The sequence below is a fragment of the Microtus oregoni genome, unplaced genomic scaffold, assembly GCF_018167655.1.
Source record: "Microtus oregoni isolate MIOR12 unplaced genomic scaffold, Mior012 000003F_ref0000135, whole genome shotgun sequence".
Lineage (NCBI taxonomy): Eukaryota > Metazoa > Chordata > Mammalia > Rodentia > Cricetidae > Microtus > Microtus oregoni.
The window spans coordinates 13,811,182-13,827,955 of record NW_024543062.1 but is presented as its reverse complement, the minus strand read 5'-3'; the positions used below and the strand labels follow the sequence as shown (position 1 = coordinate 13,827,955).

Here is a 16,774-nt window from a genome sequence, read left to right as displayed (position 1 = left end):
GTCAGCGAGCCAATCAGAGTGGAACAAGCCGAACCCGCGACCCCGCCTCGAGGCCAAGCGTATTTCCGCTCTGATTGGACGAGTCCCCTGCCAATCACAGCAGGAGCCAGTGAAGTCTCGGCCAATAGCAAGAAGCGCCTGGTTCCGATTTGCGGCGTATGGTCCACGCGGTGGTGGCCGATCGCGGTCGGCGCCTGGAGATCGCCTCCCCTTGGCCAAACCCTCGAGCAAGCCGGCGTCGCGCGCGCCCGTCCGTCAGCGAGCCAATCAGAACTGGGCAGGCCTGCGGCCACTTCGGCTTCAGGTCGAGCTGTTTGCTCTGTGATTGGACGAACCTCCCGACAATCAAGGCGGAGCTAGCGGAGGCTCGGCCAATAGCAGGAGGCGCCCAGGTCAGACCAACGACTAACTGTAGGCGCGGTGGTCGTTAGACGGTTGGAGGGCAGCGCACGACGTCCTGCCTACTGCTGCGCGCTGGCCCTCGGCGTCGGGCGCCCGCCGGCGTCCCGTCTCGTCATGTCAGGCGCTGCTTGGCTTTAGTTCTCCAGGCCTCCGCCCACCCGCCTACCCGAAGCCGCGCCCACCGCCCAGAGCCAGAGGGATGGTGGTAGTCACCGGGCGGGAGCCAGACAGCCGTCACTCGGACGGTGCCATGTCCAGCTCCGAAGCCGAGGACGACTTCCTGGAGCCGGCCACTCCGACGGCCACGCAAGCGGGGAACGGGCTGCCCCTGCTGCCCCAGGAGGTACCTGGACCGAGCGATGGAGGGGGGAAGGGAGGACTGGTGCGTTTAGAACTGACCTTGGGAGGTGAGCCTCCAAAGGAGCTGTCCACCACTGATGCCACTGGTGCACGAGGTGTGTCCTCCCTGCCCGGGGTCACCTGCACCCCGTGTGCCTCCTTCCTATAATCAGTAGCTACCAGGATGTCCAGTTCCACTCCTGTATCCTATCTCCCCTTTATCATCTAGAGGAGGACTCGGGACTTTTCAACACATAGCACGTTCCATACAATCCAAAAGGAGGCCCTGGGTTGCCCAGGTGTATTCTCCAGCAGTCCAGACAGTGGTGTAGGAAGCTGTGCTCAGATAACCTACATGGTGCCTTGGTATGATTTGGGGAAAGGACACACCCGCGCGGAGCGACCTCTCCCATCCAGTTGCTTTCATGCAGTGAACAATCTGCATCAGCACACGGGGCAATTTCATTTAGATGGACAGAAATGAATGGTAGAGCATCGGGAGCAAAGAAAACAGCACGAACAAGGGCGTAAAGGTGATAAATTCTGGAACTAGCAGGGGGGCACTGAAGGCTTGAACTCTAGAGCAGAGATGGTGGGATTGGCCTGCTCAGTCATCTGCTACTGTGCTCTGGCACACGGTGACTTCGTATAGTAGTCCTTCGTGGGTGTGACACTTTGCACCAGCAGTGACTCTCGAGACAAGCAGGCAGATGGGTACAGAAGTGGAGACTTCAGCCCACAGAGTTGTCTGAAGGGGCCGGCTGGGTGAGGCTCTCAGGCAGCAGCAGCCAGTATTGCATTCCAGTTAGGAGCCCCGAATTGCCCACATCATGGGAATCTTGAGAAAATAAGCAAAATTTTAGATATAACTGCAGTCAGGGAAAAGAGCCAGTAGAGATACAGTGGAGGGGTTTGTGTGTGTGTGTGTGTGTGTGTGTGTGTATGCGTGTGTATGCGCGCGCGCACTGTCATTAGATAAAAGATGTGGTTTGAAGGAAAGGGCACGACTCCCCAGACTGCGGGCCAGGTGTTCAGTCCCAGCTTCCTATGAATCACATCCCTCCATGCAATACTGAGAACCCTCTTAGGTGTTTTCTCTCACATGTGGTTCAAAGAAGTGGATGAGTATGAATTCCCTCTAACACAGACTCCCGAAGTGCAAAGCGTTGTACCAAGACGACATTTGAGTCTTGGCACACACGCAGAATGGATTTGAGTTTCTGTAGAAAAGTAGAAGGCATTTTGCACTGAGGGTTGAAATTTGCTGGGCATGGTGCTGCACACCTTGAATCCCCACACAGCAGAGGTAGAGGCAGATGGATCTTTGTGAGTTCTAGGACAGTGAGGACTACATAGTGAGACTGTCTCAAAAAAAAAAAAAAGAGTTGAGTTCATACTTAGAATTGTACATCCTGTGTGTTTCATTAATTGATTTTGTGGATTTCCGTTTTTACTATAAGGCAGGTCTTAAGTAAGTTGCATTCTTTCTTTTTATGAGACAGGGCCTCTCTATGCAGCACCCTGATTAGCCTATCTCACTTTGTAGACCAGGTTGGCCTCAAAGAGATTATTCTTCCTCTGCCTCCCAAGTGTCGGGATTAAAGGTTTGCACCATCGTGCCTAGCTGTGCCTTTTTTTTCTTTTTTCTTTTTTTTTTTTTTTTGCAAAGGACTTGTGAAAACTAGGGGAAAGGACTTTCACCATAGCTAGAGTGATGTCATCACATTGAAAAATAACAGTTATGCTGGGATAAAATTTTAGTTGATTTGGAGGCAGTCTATGGGAAAGTTAGATCGGAAACAGTTCTTTCATATATAGTTTAGAGAAAATAGAGCATTGAAATATTTTTTTTTTAATTCTCAAGCATTTCAGGAAGGGACCCTTGTGAGGGTCCCACGACTAACCTTTACCACCATTTTCCTGTCATCACTTAGCCCTTGCCATGCAAACCTTAGGGGACTTGAAACCAATAAGTCACTCTGGTTTGAGAGGAGAGGAGTGGAGTGCAGTGGATGATGGGGATGGGGATGCTGAGAGAGAGAAGCTCAGCCTTAGGTGCCCTGCATAGCATGTGAGGTCTGGGTAAGAAAGGGATGAGGACCGGATGCCTCGGGCCATTGGAACACAGCTGGTCCCTGGTAACCACTGGCAAGCACACACAGTCTTTGCGCATTTAGGATGTGTGTTAGGATGCCTGGCATCTGGTAAAATGGGTTGACAGAGGAAAAAGATTGCCATTGCATTGTTCCAGAGGAACAGAGGAGAACATGGCGCATGCAGGGAAGACATAATGGAGGACTAGATACAGAATTCTGTCCTGGGGACCTGAGAGGGAGGACAGAGCAGTAGTGGCCACGGAACCTTAGAGAATAAACCAGTGCTGCCAGTTGACCTCGTGCCTTGGTGTGAATTAGAAAAGGGCACACACCTGGGTTGATAGGTGATGCTCATCCAGGTGCTTGCCTGGTGAACAACCTATACCACCACATTTGGCAAGTTCATTGGCTGGCTGGACAGGAGGAGGCTAGTAAGAGCGTTTGTGGCCAAGGAGATGGCATGTATAAGGACATTGGGATGATATGTTCAGGAAGGGGAAGAGGATGAACGCTGAGCAGTGTGGGGTTGTACTGAAGAGGGACCTGGTGTAAGAGATGTTAGGTAGAATGAGCAGGACTCCAGAGAAGAGGAGAGACGGGGAAAAAGAGAGTATTCAGATGGTCCCCAAGTTTGGGGTGATTGAGTGGTGTGACATTAACGAGCCTAGGCAGACTGCCAGTCTGAAAGCTGTGCGGGTTCCTTTCCAGTTTCCTGAGGTTGTCCCCCTTAACATTGGAGGGGCTCACTTTACCACACGCCTGTCTACCCTGCGGCGCTATGAAGACACCATGTTGGCTGCCATGTTCAGCGGGCGACATTACATTCCTACAGACTCTGAGGGCCGGTACTTCATTGACCGAGATGGCACGCACTTTGGGTATGTCTCTTCCTCTGCAATCAGCTCCATAGTCACAGCAAGCAAGTAGCCTAGGATTCGGTCTTGAGTGTTGCCATATTCTATGGTACCAGAGGAGATAGCCTGGTGGTGGGATTTAATAAATGTTCTTATTGACTTAGACTAAAACACTTAGTTGCTTTGCCAGAGGAGGTGAAGAAAGCAAGAGAAAAACATTTTTTTTAAAGATTTATTTATTATCTATACAGTGTTCTGCCTGTGTGTATGCCTGCAGGGCAGAAGAGGGCACCAGGTCTCATTACAGATGATTGTGAGCCACCATGTTGTTGCTGGTGATTTTACTCAGGACCTCTGAAAGAGTAGCCAGAGCTTTAACTGCTGAGACATCTCTCCAGCTCTGAGAAAAAAAAATTAAAATATTTGGAGACAGGGTTTTTCTATGTAGCCCTGGCTATCCTGAAACTCACTCTGTAGACCAGGCTAGCCTTGAACTCAGAGATCTGTCTGCCTCCCAAGTGCTAGGATTAAAGGCATGAGCCACCACTGCCTAGCCAATAAATTCTAATACTGGCAGGATTTTATGGAACTTTTCCCATCTCATTCAGTTTGAGACTTGGGGAGTTATCTCTATGGAGAAGAATGCATTTGGAGTCAGAGACTGTCAAAAAGCATCTTGGAGAACACCTGTACATTTAGATTCTGGGGCTCAATAATACCATGCAAATTGGGTATGTGGCACTCAGCTATAATCCCAGCTTTTGAGAGGTGTAAACAGAAAGATTGCAAGTTGTTTCTAGGGCAGCTTGGGTTACATAAGGAGACCCTTAACACTCCCAACAAACAACACCTACCGCAACACGGAGGAGGCCTGGTCTCTACCAGTGGTTCTGAGGCTTGCAGTGGCTCAAAACAAAAAGGGTGAGGGGAAGGCTGGTGCGGGATAGCTACCCCTTTGTCTTGCTAAGAAACCCTTAAAAAGCAAACTTGTATTGTTCCTGAGATTTTAACAACACACATACACACACCACAGTCTCAATGTATTTGATATATATATTCTAAAGAAATGCATGTGTGATTTATACACCTTCCCATGAAAACACTTCTGGCAAACCTTATAAAGAATGTCTCAACTTAATTGCTTTTGTTTGTTTTTTGAGACAGGGTTTCTCAGTGTAGCTTTGGTGCCTGTCCTGGAACTCTCCATTGGATCAGGCTGGCCTTGAACTCACAGAGATGATGCACCTGCCTCTGCCTCCCAAGTGCCGGGATTAAAGGTGTGTGCCTCCATCACCTGGCTCAACGCAGTTTTGTTTTAAGATTTATTTTTATTTATGCATGTGTCTCTCTTGTGTGTATCGGATACCCTCAGAGGCCAGAGTAGGATGTTGGATCCCCTAGAACTGGAGTCACAAACAGTCGCGAGCTGCCATTGTGGGTGGTAAGGACTGTTTTCTGGAAGAATAGCAAGTGCTCTTAACATCTTAGCCATCTATTTCCTTGTTGATATGAGAAATAATTGTAGCTGTCTGGTGGGCTTGTCAAAGAGGGTTAAGTAAAGAGCCTGTATGTGGCCTCAGCTAGGTCACATCTTCAGAGCACATGGCTGGAATCCTCTGTTCCTTTGGTCTAGCTGTAGAGATGACTAGAGGATTGGCATGGCCTTTGACCTTGAACCAATGGTGGGGAAGCGGAAACTCTTCAACTGATCTATACGTCTTTGCGTTGACCTCCAGTAAGGTTTGCCTACAAGGGCCATTTTTGTCCTTAGAAAGGAGCCTCTGGCCGAATTCTTTGTTTTGCAGTGTCTGGTTCTCCCCAGTGGGCTATCAGCTGCCTCTGGTGGTGAGGAAACAAAGTGTCACATCACCCTGTAACTATAAAAAGATTTTTGTTTGCAGGCATTTGGGGAGGAAAGTGCTGGCCCCAGCTGGCAGCTCTTAGCTGGGCTTGGCCCAGGGTTCTGTTTGTCAGAGTGCATAAGGGTTTATTGACGATCCCAGAGGACTGAAATTCAGGGGGTGGGAGTGGCTAGAGAGATGCTCAGAGGTTAAGTGCGTGCACTGCTCTTGCAGGGGACCTGAGTTAAGGCCCCAGCACCCATGTCAGGTGGCTCTCAATAGCTTGGAACTTGAGTTCTCGGGGGTCTGGTACCTTTACCCTCCTCAGGGCGCCTGCACTCTGTGCCCGCATCCATTCCCACACACCAGACAGTGAAAAATAATAAAAATCTTTAAAAGGGCTGTGGGGGGCTGGAGAGCTGGCTCAGTGGTTAAGAGCACAAACTCTTCTTCTAGAGGTCCCGAGTTCAATTCCCAGCAACCACATGGTGGCTCACAACCATCTATAATAAAATCTGGTGCCCTCTTCTGGGGTGCAGGTACCAAAAAAAAAAAAAAAAAAAAAAAGGGCTGTGAGGAGGAAGAACAGGATCCAAATTAAGGCTTATATGCCAGTGCCCTGTTGGCTAGAAAGTGGCCAAAATATAGCAGAAAGCAAGATGTAGGCATTGATGTGTGGGCTGCTGGACCCCAGTAGTCTGGTTTATCAGCAGGAGATAGAGTTCTTCAAAGATTCACAGTATTAGGCCAGGGTATTAGGAAGGGTACACACACCTTTGCTGGCAGAGTTCATGCATCGACACTACCATCATGGGGACTGCTTGGGCCTGGAGGGAGTCCCTCCTTGTGTGGACAGCACTTTGGTTTGGCTGTTTCTAATGAAGTCAGGACCATTGTTGCAGATCAGCGTCAGTTGTGTCCAGAGCTGAGCCTTTGCCAGCTGTGGCTCCTTCAACAAGTGTCTTCCATAACCTCTTAGGTCCCAGCCAGGCCCCATTTATAGACAGGAACTAAGAGAGACCCTGCCCTAGAATGTCATTAAAAGGATCAAATGGGTGGCATGTGATTAGTGGCTAATGCAGATTAATACTTGGTGTTAAGCTGGGCAGTGGTGGTGACACCTTTAATCCCAGTACTCAGGAGGCAGAGGCAGGAAGATCTCTGAGTTTGAGGCCAGCCTGGTCTATAGAGTGGTTTCCAGGTCAGCCAGGGCTGTAGAGGGAGACCTTGTATTGAAAAAAACAAAACAAAAAACAAAACAAAAAATGGTGTTAGCTCTTGTCATATTACAATTTAGATTAACTATTGATGTAACAGACTAATTTAAGGGTTTCTTTACTGTCTTCCATAACCACGGCAATAGGCCTGACTAATGTTACTCTCAGCACTAGCTAGAGAGTCTGAAGAGGATCAGAAGGACTGAATTATACCAGGCAGTGCTGGTCACAATTTTAAACCCAGCACTAGGGAGGCAGAGGCAGGTGGATATCTGTGAAGTCAAGGTCATCCTGGTCTACAAAGCAAGTTCCAGGATGGCCAGGATAGTTACACAGAGAAACCCTGTCTCAAAAAAAATAATAATAATAAAAGGACTGAATATGTACTTTAAGAAACTATATATGGCTGGGTGGTGGTGGCGCACATCTTTAATTCCAGCACTCAGGAGGCAGAGGCTCAAGGCCAGCCTGGTCTACAAGAGCTAGTTCCAGGACAGCCACAGAGCTACACAGAGAAACCCTGTCTAAGAAACTATATATGACTTTCCTTAGTTTTAAAACCAGTTAATTCCCATGTTGTTAGGTATTTTGTCTTCTCCATAGAGCTATAGAATAACTAATGGTGGGGATGTGGGACAAGGAGAGTTTGTTGTTAGCACTGGGCATGTAAAGCTTCAGTTACTCTACTACGCCTGCACTTATGTTATGAGTGAGCTTTTTGTTGTTGCTCAAAAGACAGGTTTTCTCACTCATTCTGTAGACCAGGCTGGCCTCAAACTCAAGGGGATCCTCCTGCCTCCGCCTTCCAAGTGCCGGGATTAAAGGTGTGCACCACCACAATCCTGTGAGGTACTTTTCTTATTTTCTTTCATCTTGTACGTGATGACACCCAAGGCACACAAAGGCCAAGTTCACGTACCAAAGTTATACAGCTGACAATGTGGCCCAGATTCTTCTCCAGCCACCTTGACAGCCCCACCCACTCACCTCTCACCCCCATGATCCTTATCTCCTTCTCACCCTTTTTCCTGCACAGAGATGTGCTGAACTTCCTGCGCTCAGGGGATCTGCCACCCCGGGAGCATGTGCGAGCCGTGCACAAAGAGGCCCAGTACTACGCCATTGGGCCCCTCCTGGAGCAGCTGGAGAACATGCAGCCGCTGAAGGGCGAGAAAGTGCGCCAGGCCTTTCTGGGGCTCATGCCCTATTACAAAGGTGAGGGGTCAGCTGCCCTACACACCTGGGGAAAGGGGTTGCAAGGCATCTTTCAACTCCAGGCCTTTCCCAAAAGTGGGTGGGTCCAGAATTCATCCAGATTAGGAGAAAATGTTCCCCTCCTTCAGTAACGCTGGGACTTTTCAAGTTTGGGAAGGACATCTCCCGTACACTCCCACAGTTTTCTCAGGACAGCCAGCAGATAGATAACATTTCAAGAGGATAGCCCTCACCCTGTGTGGGGTTCCTAGCTTTGGAATACCATGGGCCTTGTTGAAGTGTGCCCTTGCTGAGTCCATGGAGTCCCCTCTTGAAATCAGCCTCTTCCCCTCTGCATCTTGTCACTGGGTATCTGTCCCTTTTTGTTTGCCTGTATCTCTCTTTCTCCCTCCTACTCCACCCTGCCCCTTGACGGCTGTTGTGTTAAACTCTATAGACCATTTGGAGCGGATTGTGGAGATTGCCCGGCTGCGCGCAGTACAGCGGAAGGCCCGCTTTGCCAAGCTCAAAGTCTGTGTCTTCAAGGAAGAGATGCCCATCACCCCCTATGAGTGTCCCCTCCTCAACTCTCTTCGCTTTGAGCGGAGTGAGAGTGATGGACAGCTCTTTGAGCACCACTGTGAAGTAGATGTGTCTTTTGGGCCCTGGGAGGCAGTGGCTGATGTATATGACCTGTTACACTGTCTGGTCACGGACCTCTCAGCCCAAGGCCTCACAGTGGATCACCAGTGCATCGGGGTGTGTGACAAGCACCTTGTCAACCACTACTACTGCAAACGCCCCATCTATGAGTTCAAAATCACATGGTGGTGAGTACCAGTAGCCAAGTCCCATGAAAGAGGTGTCCATCCTCTCGGGCGGCTCTGGGAATCTGATCCCCAGAGGAGCTGCTGACTGTCCCCGAACCTCCTGAGGTGAGGACAGTGTGCTGAGGCACAGATGCAAAGGCACGGGTGCTGCTGCAGTCCCCTGGCTTGGGGACTCAATCTGCACTCACCCCATCTTTTCCTCGAGGCATGGCGTCTTCACTGGAGGCCACAGGATTTAGTGGGGAGGATATCATCGGAAGTCCGGAGAGGTTTGATACCTTCTTGACACCTTGCAAGAGAGCATCTGCCCATTTTAGAGCCATGTTGCTGATGAAGGTGTCAATCACTTCCTCACCCTCTTTGAATATTCCTGTGCTCAGTGTGTCAGTCAGAATAAGGAGTGTGGTAGGGGATTTACCCAAGTGTCCACCCTGTAGCCCTGGCCAAAGAAGAAAGAGTCCTTTTCTCCCCAATGTGCTCCTTGCTCTTCCAGTGACTATAGTACCTTGTCTTAGGATGTGGAAACATATGTCCCGCACTTCCAGAACATGCCCGTCACCTTCTCTTTGAGATTAACCACAGCTGCCAAAGCCATGTACCAGTTGAGCCTTAGAAAAACCACAATGTTTACAGCCGTGCCCTGGAGCTTTGGCTTTACATTCTTTGCAGAGTTATACTCTTTATAGGACTGGAAGGTTTCAAAGGTTCTCTCCAAAGATTCCCCAAGTTAGGCAGACAGGGAGTCTAGGAACTCGTAACATGTAGCATCCCTCCAGAGGCCGAGATCACGGCTTGCTGCCAAGTCTTGTGTTAGGATCCAGTGTGGTGAACCTCTTTGGCACGGAAACTCTCTTTCTTCGGAAGCTACTGTTTGGGCTTGAGGGAGAGGAAAGTAAGTCCCAGGTGGAGGCATAACCATCCTAGGAGCTGAAGATGATTGTAGTAAATGTGTGTGTTCTACTTCCTGCTTCAAAAAGAGAAAACAGTCCACAATAATTTCTTGCTCAGAGGTCAGGATGCAGCATGTAGCCCCCAAAGAGAGAGATGTGTAGCTCTCTTCCGAGGGCATTACATGTCCACACTGCACAATGGGTTCTATGTAATCGTAGGTATCCTTGACCGTTTCTGGATAGTATTTTTTTTTTAATTAAACTTTTTTTAAAAAAATATATAAGGAATTGGCAGCACCCCCAATATTAGTCTTGTAAAGTCAGAGTGGTCCAGTCAGACACTTGGGGGTTAGAGGCATCCATGAGCCTCAGAGGACCAGAAGGCCAAGCCCTGGGCTCTGAGCTGAACTTCTCAGTGCAGGTGGAGGGGGTGACTTTCCAGGGCTCCTGGGAGAACACATGGTTTTGACCTTGTGCTTCACTCTGAGTGTAACAGAGGTAGAGGCTGAGGTCCAAGAGCGAGGGAGCAGCAGCCGTTTTCCAGGATAGAGTTCTCTCTGTGGTCCTCAGCAAACAATAGGATCTTCTGGGGTCATGAAGCCCCTGCTTGGCTCTTAGCCCAACACCGTGGCTCTGACCTTGTCTTAGCAAAGAAGCTCTTTGTTTAAATAGGTTTTATTTTTATTTTGTGGACAGGGTCTCATGTAGCCCAGATTGGCCTCAAATTAGCTCTATAGCTAAGGACAACCTTATACTCTTGACCTTCCTGCCTCTACCTCCAAAGCTCTGGGGGACATAGGCATGTCCCACCACACCTGGCTCTTGTGTTCATTTTTTTTCTTAATAACATAAACAGAGTTTGCAGAGTAGCCAGCTGTTTGCATTACAACATACTACTCATGCTTAACTCACTCAGAATATACAAATTTAACTTTAAACCATTAACTTCATGACCAAAACAGGGCAAGAAACATATTTGAAACTCTGGTTTTCTGTCCCTGAGGTTGCAAAATTATCCCTGAGAAATGGACTCACCTTGTAAGACCAATTAATATGGAGGTAGTTAAGTTCCTTTTATGGGAATTTATGAATAATCAATGCAATATACACAAGTCGTGACTGCAGGTCAAGGTCAGACCATCAAAGCATTTGCCCATCCATGGCGATGGTCCCATCTGTCCCAAAGTGCCACCCTTCTTGATTGTTTATTGGAGCAGTGGCCCCTGTTAGGCTTGTTGGGAACTGGAGAATGGCTCCATTCGAAGTGGGGAAATCCTTGGGTCTACCAGTTCACCTGTGGTGAAACAATTGCCCCGCCCAGAGGCCTTCATTGGCCATTATGTTCTGGTACTCCTGTTCCATTTTACTGATCTGCTCAGTTGTCAAGTTGGGTGTTACTGAGGGAGCACCAGTTGGGGACTTTAGGGTATTTCTAAAGGATCTACTTGGGGTGATTGAGATGTTTCCTTGTCAATGTCCAAAGAAGGATAGACTGGGGGAGGTGGTGGCTCAATGAAGTAGGAATGGGTCCAACTCTACCCGGTTTCAGGGATTGCAGTGAGGTTTTCCCTGGCTAAAGCAGGTGGAAGCTTTTGCCCTGAAGCATCTGGGCTTTCCTGCAACCCCAAGGTTGTTGCTGTTGTCTCATAGGAAAAGCCTGATCTTGGGGTGTCTGCTGACTAGTGTCCACTGAGTTGTTTTGGGAGCTTCTTTCTTCAGGTTGCTTAGTCTCATCAACTGGGCTCTTGCGTGACCAGTAAGGTCCAACCAGAAAACCAGGAGTGGCAATGAGTGAGCCATAGTCCTCTTCATACTCATCATCTAAGCTTGCATCTAAGATCTGAAAAGAGGGATCCTGGTCTTACACATCTCTGCCATGGGTTATTATTGGATCTTTACCTCCTGCAGCTAAATCATCCAGGTGTTGGAGGCCTTACTCCCTGGCACTGGTTTCCTGATCATCTGGACCCCTAGTAGAGGTATTCGAAGGGGCAGGCTGCTGGGGTGCTTGACATAGAAGAGCCTTGAGGTGTTGGGCTCCCTTGATTTGCAGTGTGAACCAAAGCTGCAAGTTGTTGGATTTTTTCCCCCTCTTTGCTACAAGCGTCATCTCTGCCTTGATGTCCAATGTTGTAGTTTTTAGGTTTTGTTTTTTTTTTTTGTATGGAAGTCCACCAGGATTCCCTGTTCAGCATGATCAAGGTCTAGTTGGTCTATCTCTTGCTCTTCAGCATGCTTTTTTGGGCGTCTCTCAGCCTTACTGGCAGCTTGTCAGAATTGCTGGTATTGTTCTCCAACAGTAACACCCACTAGAGTACCACCATGAGCCGTAGCTGTGCCCGGTGCAACGACTGACAACTGGGGAAACAGTCTGTGTTCCAGGCTGTTGACTCCTCAGAGATTGAGACTCCGTGCGGACGGAGCATATTCTTGGCCAGCTCCTGCAGTGCGAGCTTGAAACTGTCAACCTCTGCTTGAACCATTACTGTCCAGACAAGAGTAGAGAGTGATCTGATTGCCTTCTTTGCGGAAGATGTGGTCTAAACAGTCTTAACTGTCAAGAGACCTGAGCATCTTCCTTGGGCTACCGGATTGGAAATACTGCTAGCAGAATCATGCCCAGCTTCCACGTTGGTTCCTTGATGGGTCAACATGAATTTGAAGGTAAAGCTGGCCTGCGTGATCCCAGAGATCACCATCATGAACCCGGGAGTGTTCCAACCCTGGGGATGTTGTATTAGGCCCTGCTCAGCATGAACGGGTATTTGGCACTGAACTTTTTCCAGGCATACCCTCTCACCTACAACTAGCTTCGGTAAAAAACAGGCTACAGGAAGAAAGAAATTGCCCTACTTTCCAATGTTCATTATGGTTGTTGGCAAGAGCTAAGAGGGCTTGTTGTGTTCAGCTGCCAAGCCCTGTGTCAAGACAAAATTCAGTCAAGTTGCTGGTTGTCTTATTTTCTAAGATGCAGAAAACCAGTCTGTGCCGTTCAAGATAACGTCTGGCCACCCTTTGCTCAAAATTCCCCGAGTTTCCTTCTTAGGGATGCTGGGTGTGCAAAGTCAACAGGCAGCTGTCCAATAAGTCCCCTAATTCAACCCCAGCCTGTATAGCGCGGATTATCTGTAGACATAGTTCAGTGGGTTCTGGGGCCCGGTGTGAAGGATTCCACTGGTTGTGTCCTGAAGTTGAATATGCTATGTAGCTCGAAGTCCTCTTGGGTTGGAGAATGAGAAGTGGGATCTGCCCCCAAATGGTTTTGATTTTGCCGTGTCAAGGATGCATCTTAAACCTGACTGGAAGCGAAAGTTGGAACACTAGGGCAGTCAGTGTTAATGCCAGTGCTCGATGGAGTGAAGAACTGATCGTCCCATTTTTAAACTGTTAGTGAAGCACACTGTTGAGAATGTTGTCCATATCAGCAGAGAGCTGACAATTGAGCGGGGGACTTCTAGTAACTAGGCCTGGGACCCTTTCTCTTCCTGCTAGAGAGTCCTTCAGTGCTTGGAAATTTAGAGTCCACAAATATAAGACAGAGGGAAAACTCATCTGCTCAAAACCAGGCCCAGACTGATTGCTTAATACAAAGATGCTGGGGAAAGACATTGTCTCTATACTTCCTGGAGACAGTTTCTCCGTCTCCTTTTTTATTCTCAGGATGATAGGTTTTGTACCGTTGTGGCAAGAGAATGTTCCAGGCCACTGGAGCAGACAGAGGAGGGGCACTAGATAACCAGCTCAGAATTCCCTCCCCTCCCCTTTCAATTCCTTTATTATTATTTTTTAAATAGTTGACTTGATGTTTGCAATATTAGGGCAGACCGTATGCCAAATCTTCTTGTGTGTATGTGTTTTTTTAAATAACAAAACCCTTTTTAAGCCAGTGACTTCTGTACTTTCTTGCAGCACAGAAACTTTTCTTTGTACTATAAAATATATTTATTATAATTTTCCCTTGACTAGTGAAATATGAAATAAAGCAATATATATTGGGATCTGGGGTGTGGTTTCATAAGAGAACACACCTGCCTACTATGCACAATGCCCTAGGTTCCCTTCTCAGCACCACAAAAAAAAAAAAAGAAAGAAAAAAAAAAGACAAGCATCATGTCAAACTATATCTTTGATTTTTGGGGCTCTACACTCACTTTCTACTCTCTTGGAGCTTTTCTTAAATGGAATAAAAGAATTCATCAGCCTATTCTGGCCCTCTCTAATGAGAAGCTGAGCTTATTCTGAAATACGCTGTTGTATGTGGTGGCTGCAGATGGCTTCCAAATGAAGGGGTCGTGTCTGTGGAAATTACCTCCGTCTGTCCGTTTGATCCCTTTCCAGTTGCAATTGCTTAGACCCAGACCAAAAGATTTGCAAGGAAAGCTTTTCCTTGGTCCACAGGAGGTCTGTCCTCAAAATGATTTGTGCGCTGTGTCAATACCTCTCGCGGTGTGAGTGAGACCAGTTGTTGCTGAAGCAGACCCAAGTGCCTAGCCTTGAGCTTCCCTCCTGTTTGACTCTGGGCACTTTTTCTCCTGGGTGGCATGCTCACTGGTCAGGACAGTGAGAGATTTGATAGCGGCACATGGTGCAGCGTTAGAGTCGAGGCAGAGAAGACTGAGGGAGAGCCACATTGAAACAAAATATTCCAAGGTGTGTGTGTCGGGGGGAGGGGTTCATTGTTACTGATCTAATAAAGGAACCATCACCATCCATAACCTTTCTCTGTGTGCTCACCTGGCTGCCCAGTACTTCCAACGCTGAAAGCCAACAATACTCTGGACCCTCCTGTTCATTTCTCTTGGGGTTTGGGGTGTCTGGGAACTAACTGCCTGAACTCTGTGTCTTGGGCTGATCAAGTTCTGAGTTGCTCTCTGGAGGACTACCACACACCTGCAACACAGAGCCAGTGGGGAGCAGGGTAGGGGGGAGGTGTCGTGTGATGCTGGGCTGAGTCCTGAGACAGACGTCACCCAGCACACTTTTCCCACAAAGCATTTTGATCCTAGGAAGAATGTCAAGTGTCCTTCTGCATAGTTTTAAACCATATTTGATTGTAATATAAACAGTTAAGCTCTCTCGGTGCAGGCTCTTGCCTGGAGGGGATGCCCGTTATTCTTAAGGGAGCCTTCCCTTATCTAAAGGCAAGATGTTGGGAACTGGGATGGAAGAGACATTTGGGGAGGCAATTTTGGGGGAAAATATCTGTAGTGGGGAGGGTTAGATTGGGAGTGTGGGAACAGATTGGGTGTCAGAACAGACATGGCCTTCTGAGTGTGGGAGGTCAGCTGGATCCATTGTCTTCATTTGCATAATTTTGTTTTTGTGTACTGACTATAACACTTCCTGTGTTCAATAGCGTACCTGTTTGTGACTACTCTTGCATATAGAGCCTCAGTTCCGTTGGATGACATTAAAATCAAGAACTAGAACCTGGGTGCTGTGCCTTGCTTTACTGACTGAGGTCGTCTCTGCTTTGCCAGCAAATGTCTTGACCACTGCTTTAGATCTGGTGTTTGGGGATGCCACAATAAAATAATAGCCCCAGTGCTGGACTTCTGGGCTAACGGAGTCGAGGGGAAGTCACCCTGAGAAGGCCCTATGGGAGCTCAGACAGGAGCGTGCCCACACCAGCACAAGCACTGCTCAGTCCCTGTTGAAAGTGCCCAGGGGAGAACGCTCTGTCCAGTCACCACTTTTTCAAGGGAGAAATAGTGGCTCAAAGCATGTATGAGCCTGAGTGTTTAAGTCCAAGACCCCCGAGGAAGTGAGTGGAATTTGTTTTCCCTGAGAGCAGAGTGTGGCACCTCCCTGGCTAACCTCATCAGGACACTCCTTGGAATCATTTCCTGGATTAACCATGCAGATGAGTTCTGAAGTCTCTAGGCTGCACAACTGTCTAGTACAATGGTTCTCAACTTGTGGGTTGCGACCCCTTGGGGGAGTCAAACAACCCTTTCACAGGGATCATGCACGTATCAGATATTGGCATTACGATTCATAACAGTAGCAAAATCACAGGAAGTAGCAATGAACATTTTATGGTTAGGGATCACAACATGAACTGTACTAAAGGGTTGGAGCATTGGGAAGATTGAGAACCACTAATCTCTGATTCCCTCAAATCTCTGATTGGTCCGTCTGTTAACTAAAGCTGTGCCTCACCCTTGCTGAGTGTTTTCCCTGGCCCGCTGGTGATGCGACACCTTAGCCGCTGGAAATGAGCTTCCGGGTGAACCCACAGAGCAGAGCCAGGCTCCCTCGTGCAGATCAGTAGCTGCCTCTGGGGCCTAAGCACGGAATCTTGAAAGGCACATATGACAGCTTCTTTGATACAGGAACCCGTGGGAATTTTACATCATGCAAACTAATTCCACTCACCTCCAGTCCCTCCATATCCTCCCACCCCCTGCAGTGCCTCCGCCAATTAAAACACACACACACACACATACACACACACACACACACACACACACACACACAAACACACCTCTTCGCTCCATCTTTTCCACCTCTTCATTCACCCTACTGGCATTGGGAGCCAAGATGTATCACATAGTATTATTCTCTTTTGCTCACTTTTGCTCAGTCAGCTCTACTTGGTACAAGTCTCTGAAAACCCTGACTCTTAATTGAAGGAGAACATTAAAAAAAACCCTAATTTATAGCCATTTTTTAATTTTTCTCTTTTGAAGCATGGAGCTTAATATGGCCTTAACCTTGGAATTCCACTGCTTCGGCCTCCCGAGTTCTGGGGTCACTTGTGGGTCCCACCTTGACATTGACTGTCCTTGTGACTGAGATAAGTGTCTGAGATGGAGGAAGGCCTTGTCCTGGGACAGCGAGGTCAGGATGACCTCCTTGTTTAGTGATGGCATGCTGGTTGGGCCCTGGGTCTGGGAAAGCCTGCGCTAGTGGAACTGCAGCCTTCTGGAGCTAACTGCACACACACACTGGGCATTTCACATGTGAGGGGCTATCTCAGGGTATGGCCTCTCTTCCAGGGACCTGTGGGGTTGGAAGAGCCGAGCTCCATGCTCAGTTGCTCCAGGTCTGGCTTCGGCTCGTGGCCTTAGACCCAGGCTTTCTACCCTCCTGTGCGGACCTCTGGCTT

The 16,774-nt window shown here is 48.3% G+C and overlaps 1 protein-coding gene across 1 annotated transcript; it reads left to right on the top strand.

Moving 5' to 3' along the window:
• The first annotated feature begins 446 nt into the window (after window positions 1–446).
• Window positions 447–15,091, top strand: Kctd7 (potassium channel tetramerization domain containing 7). Its single transcript, XM_041648953.1, has 4 exons — window positions 447–745; window positions 3,546–3,715; window positions 7,786–7,964; window positions 8,401–15,091. Exons 1-4 carry the CDS (start codon window positions 602–604, stop codon window positions 8,775–8,777), a joined length of 870 nt encoding a protein of 289 aa, XP_041504887.1. The 5' UTR covers window positions 447–601; the 3' UTR covers window positions 8,778–15,091.
• Window positions 15,092–16,774: the final 1,683 nt, after the last annotated feature.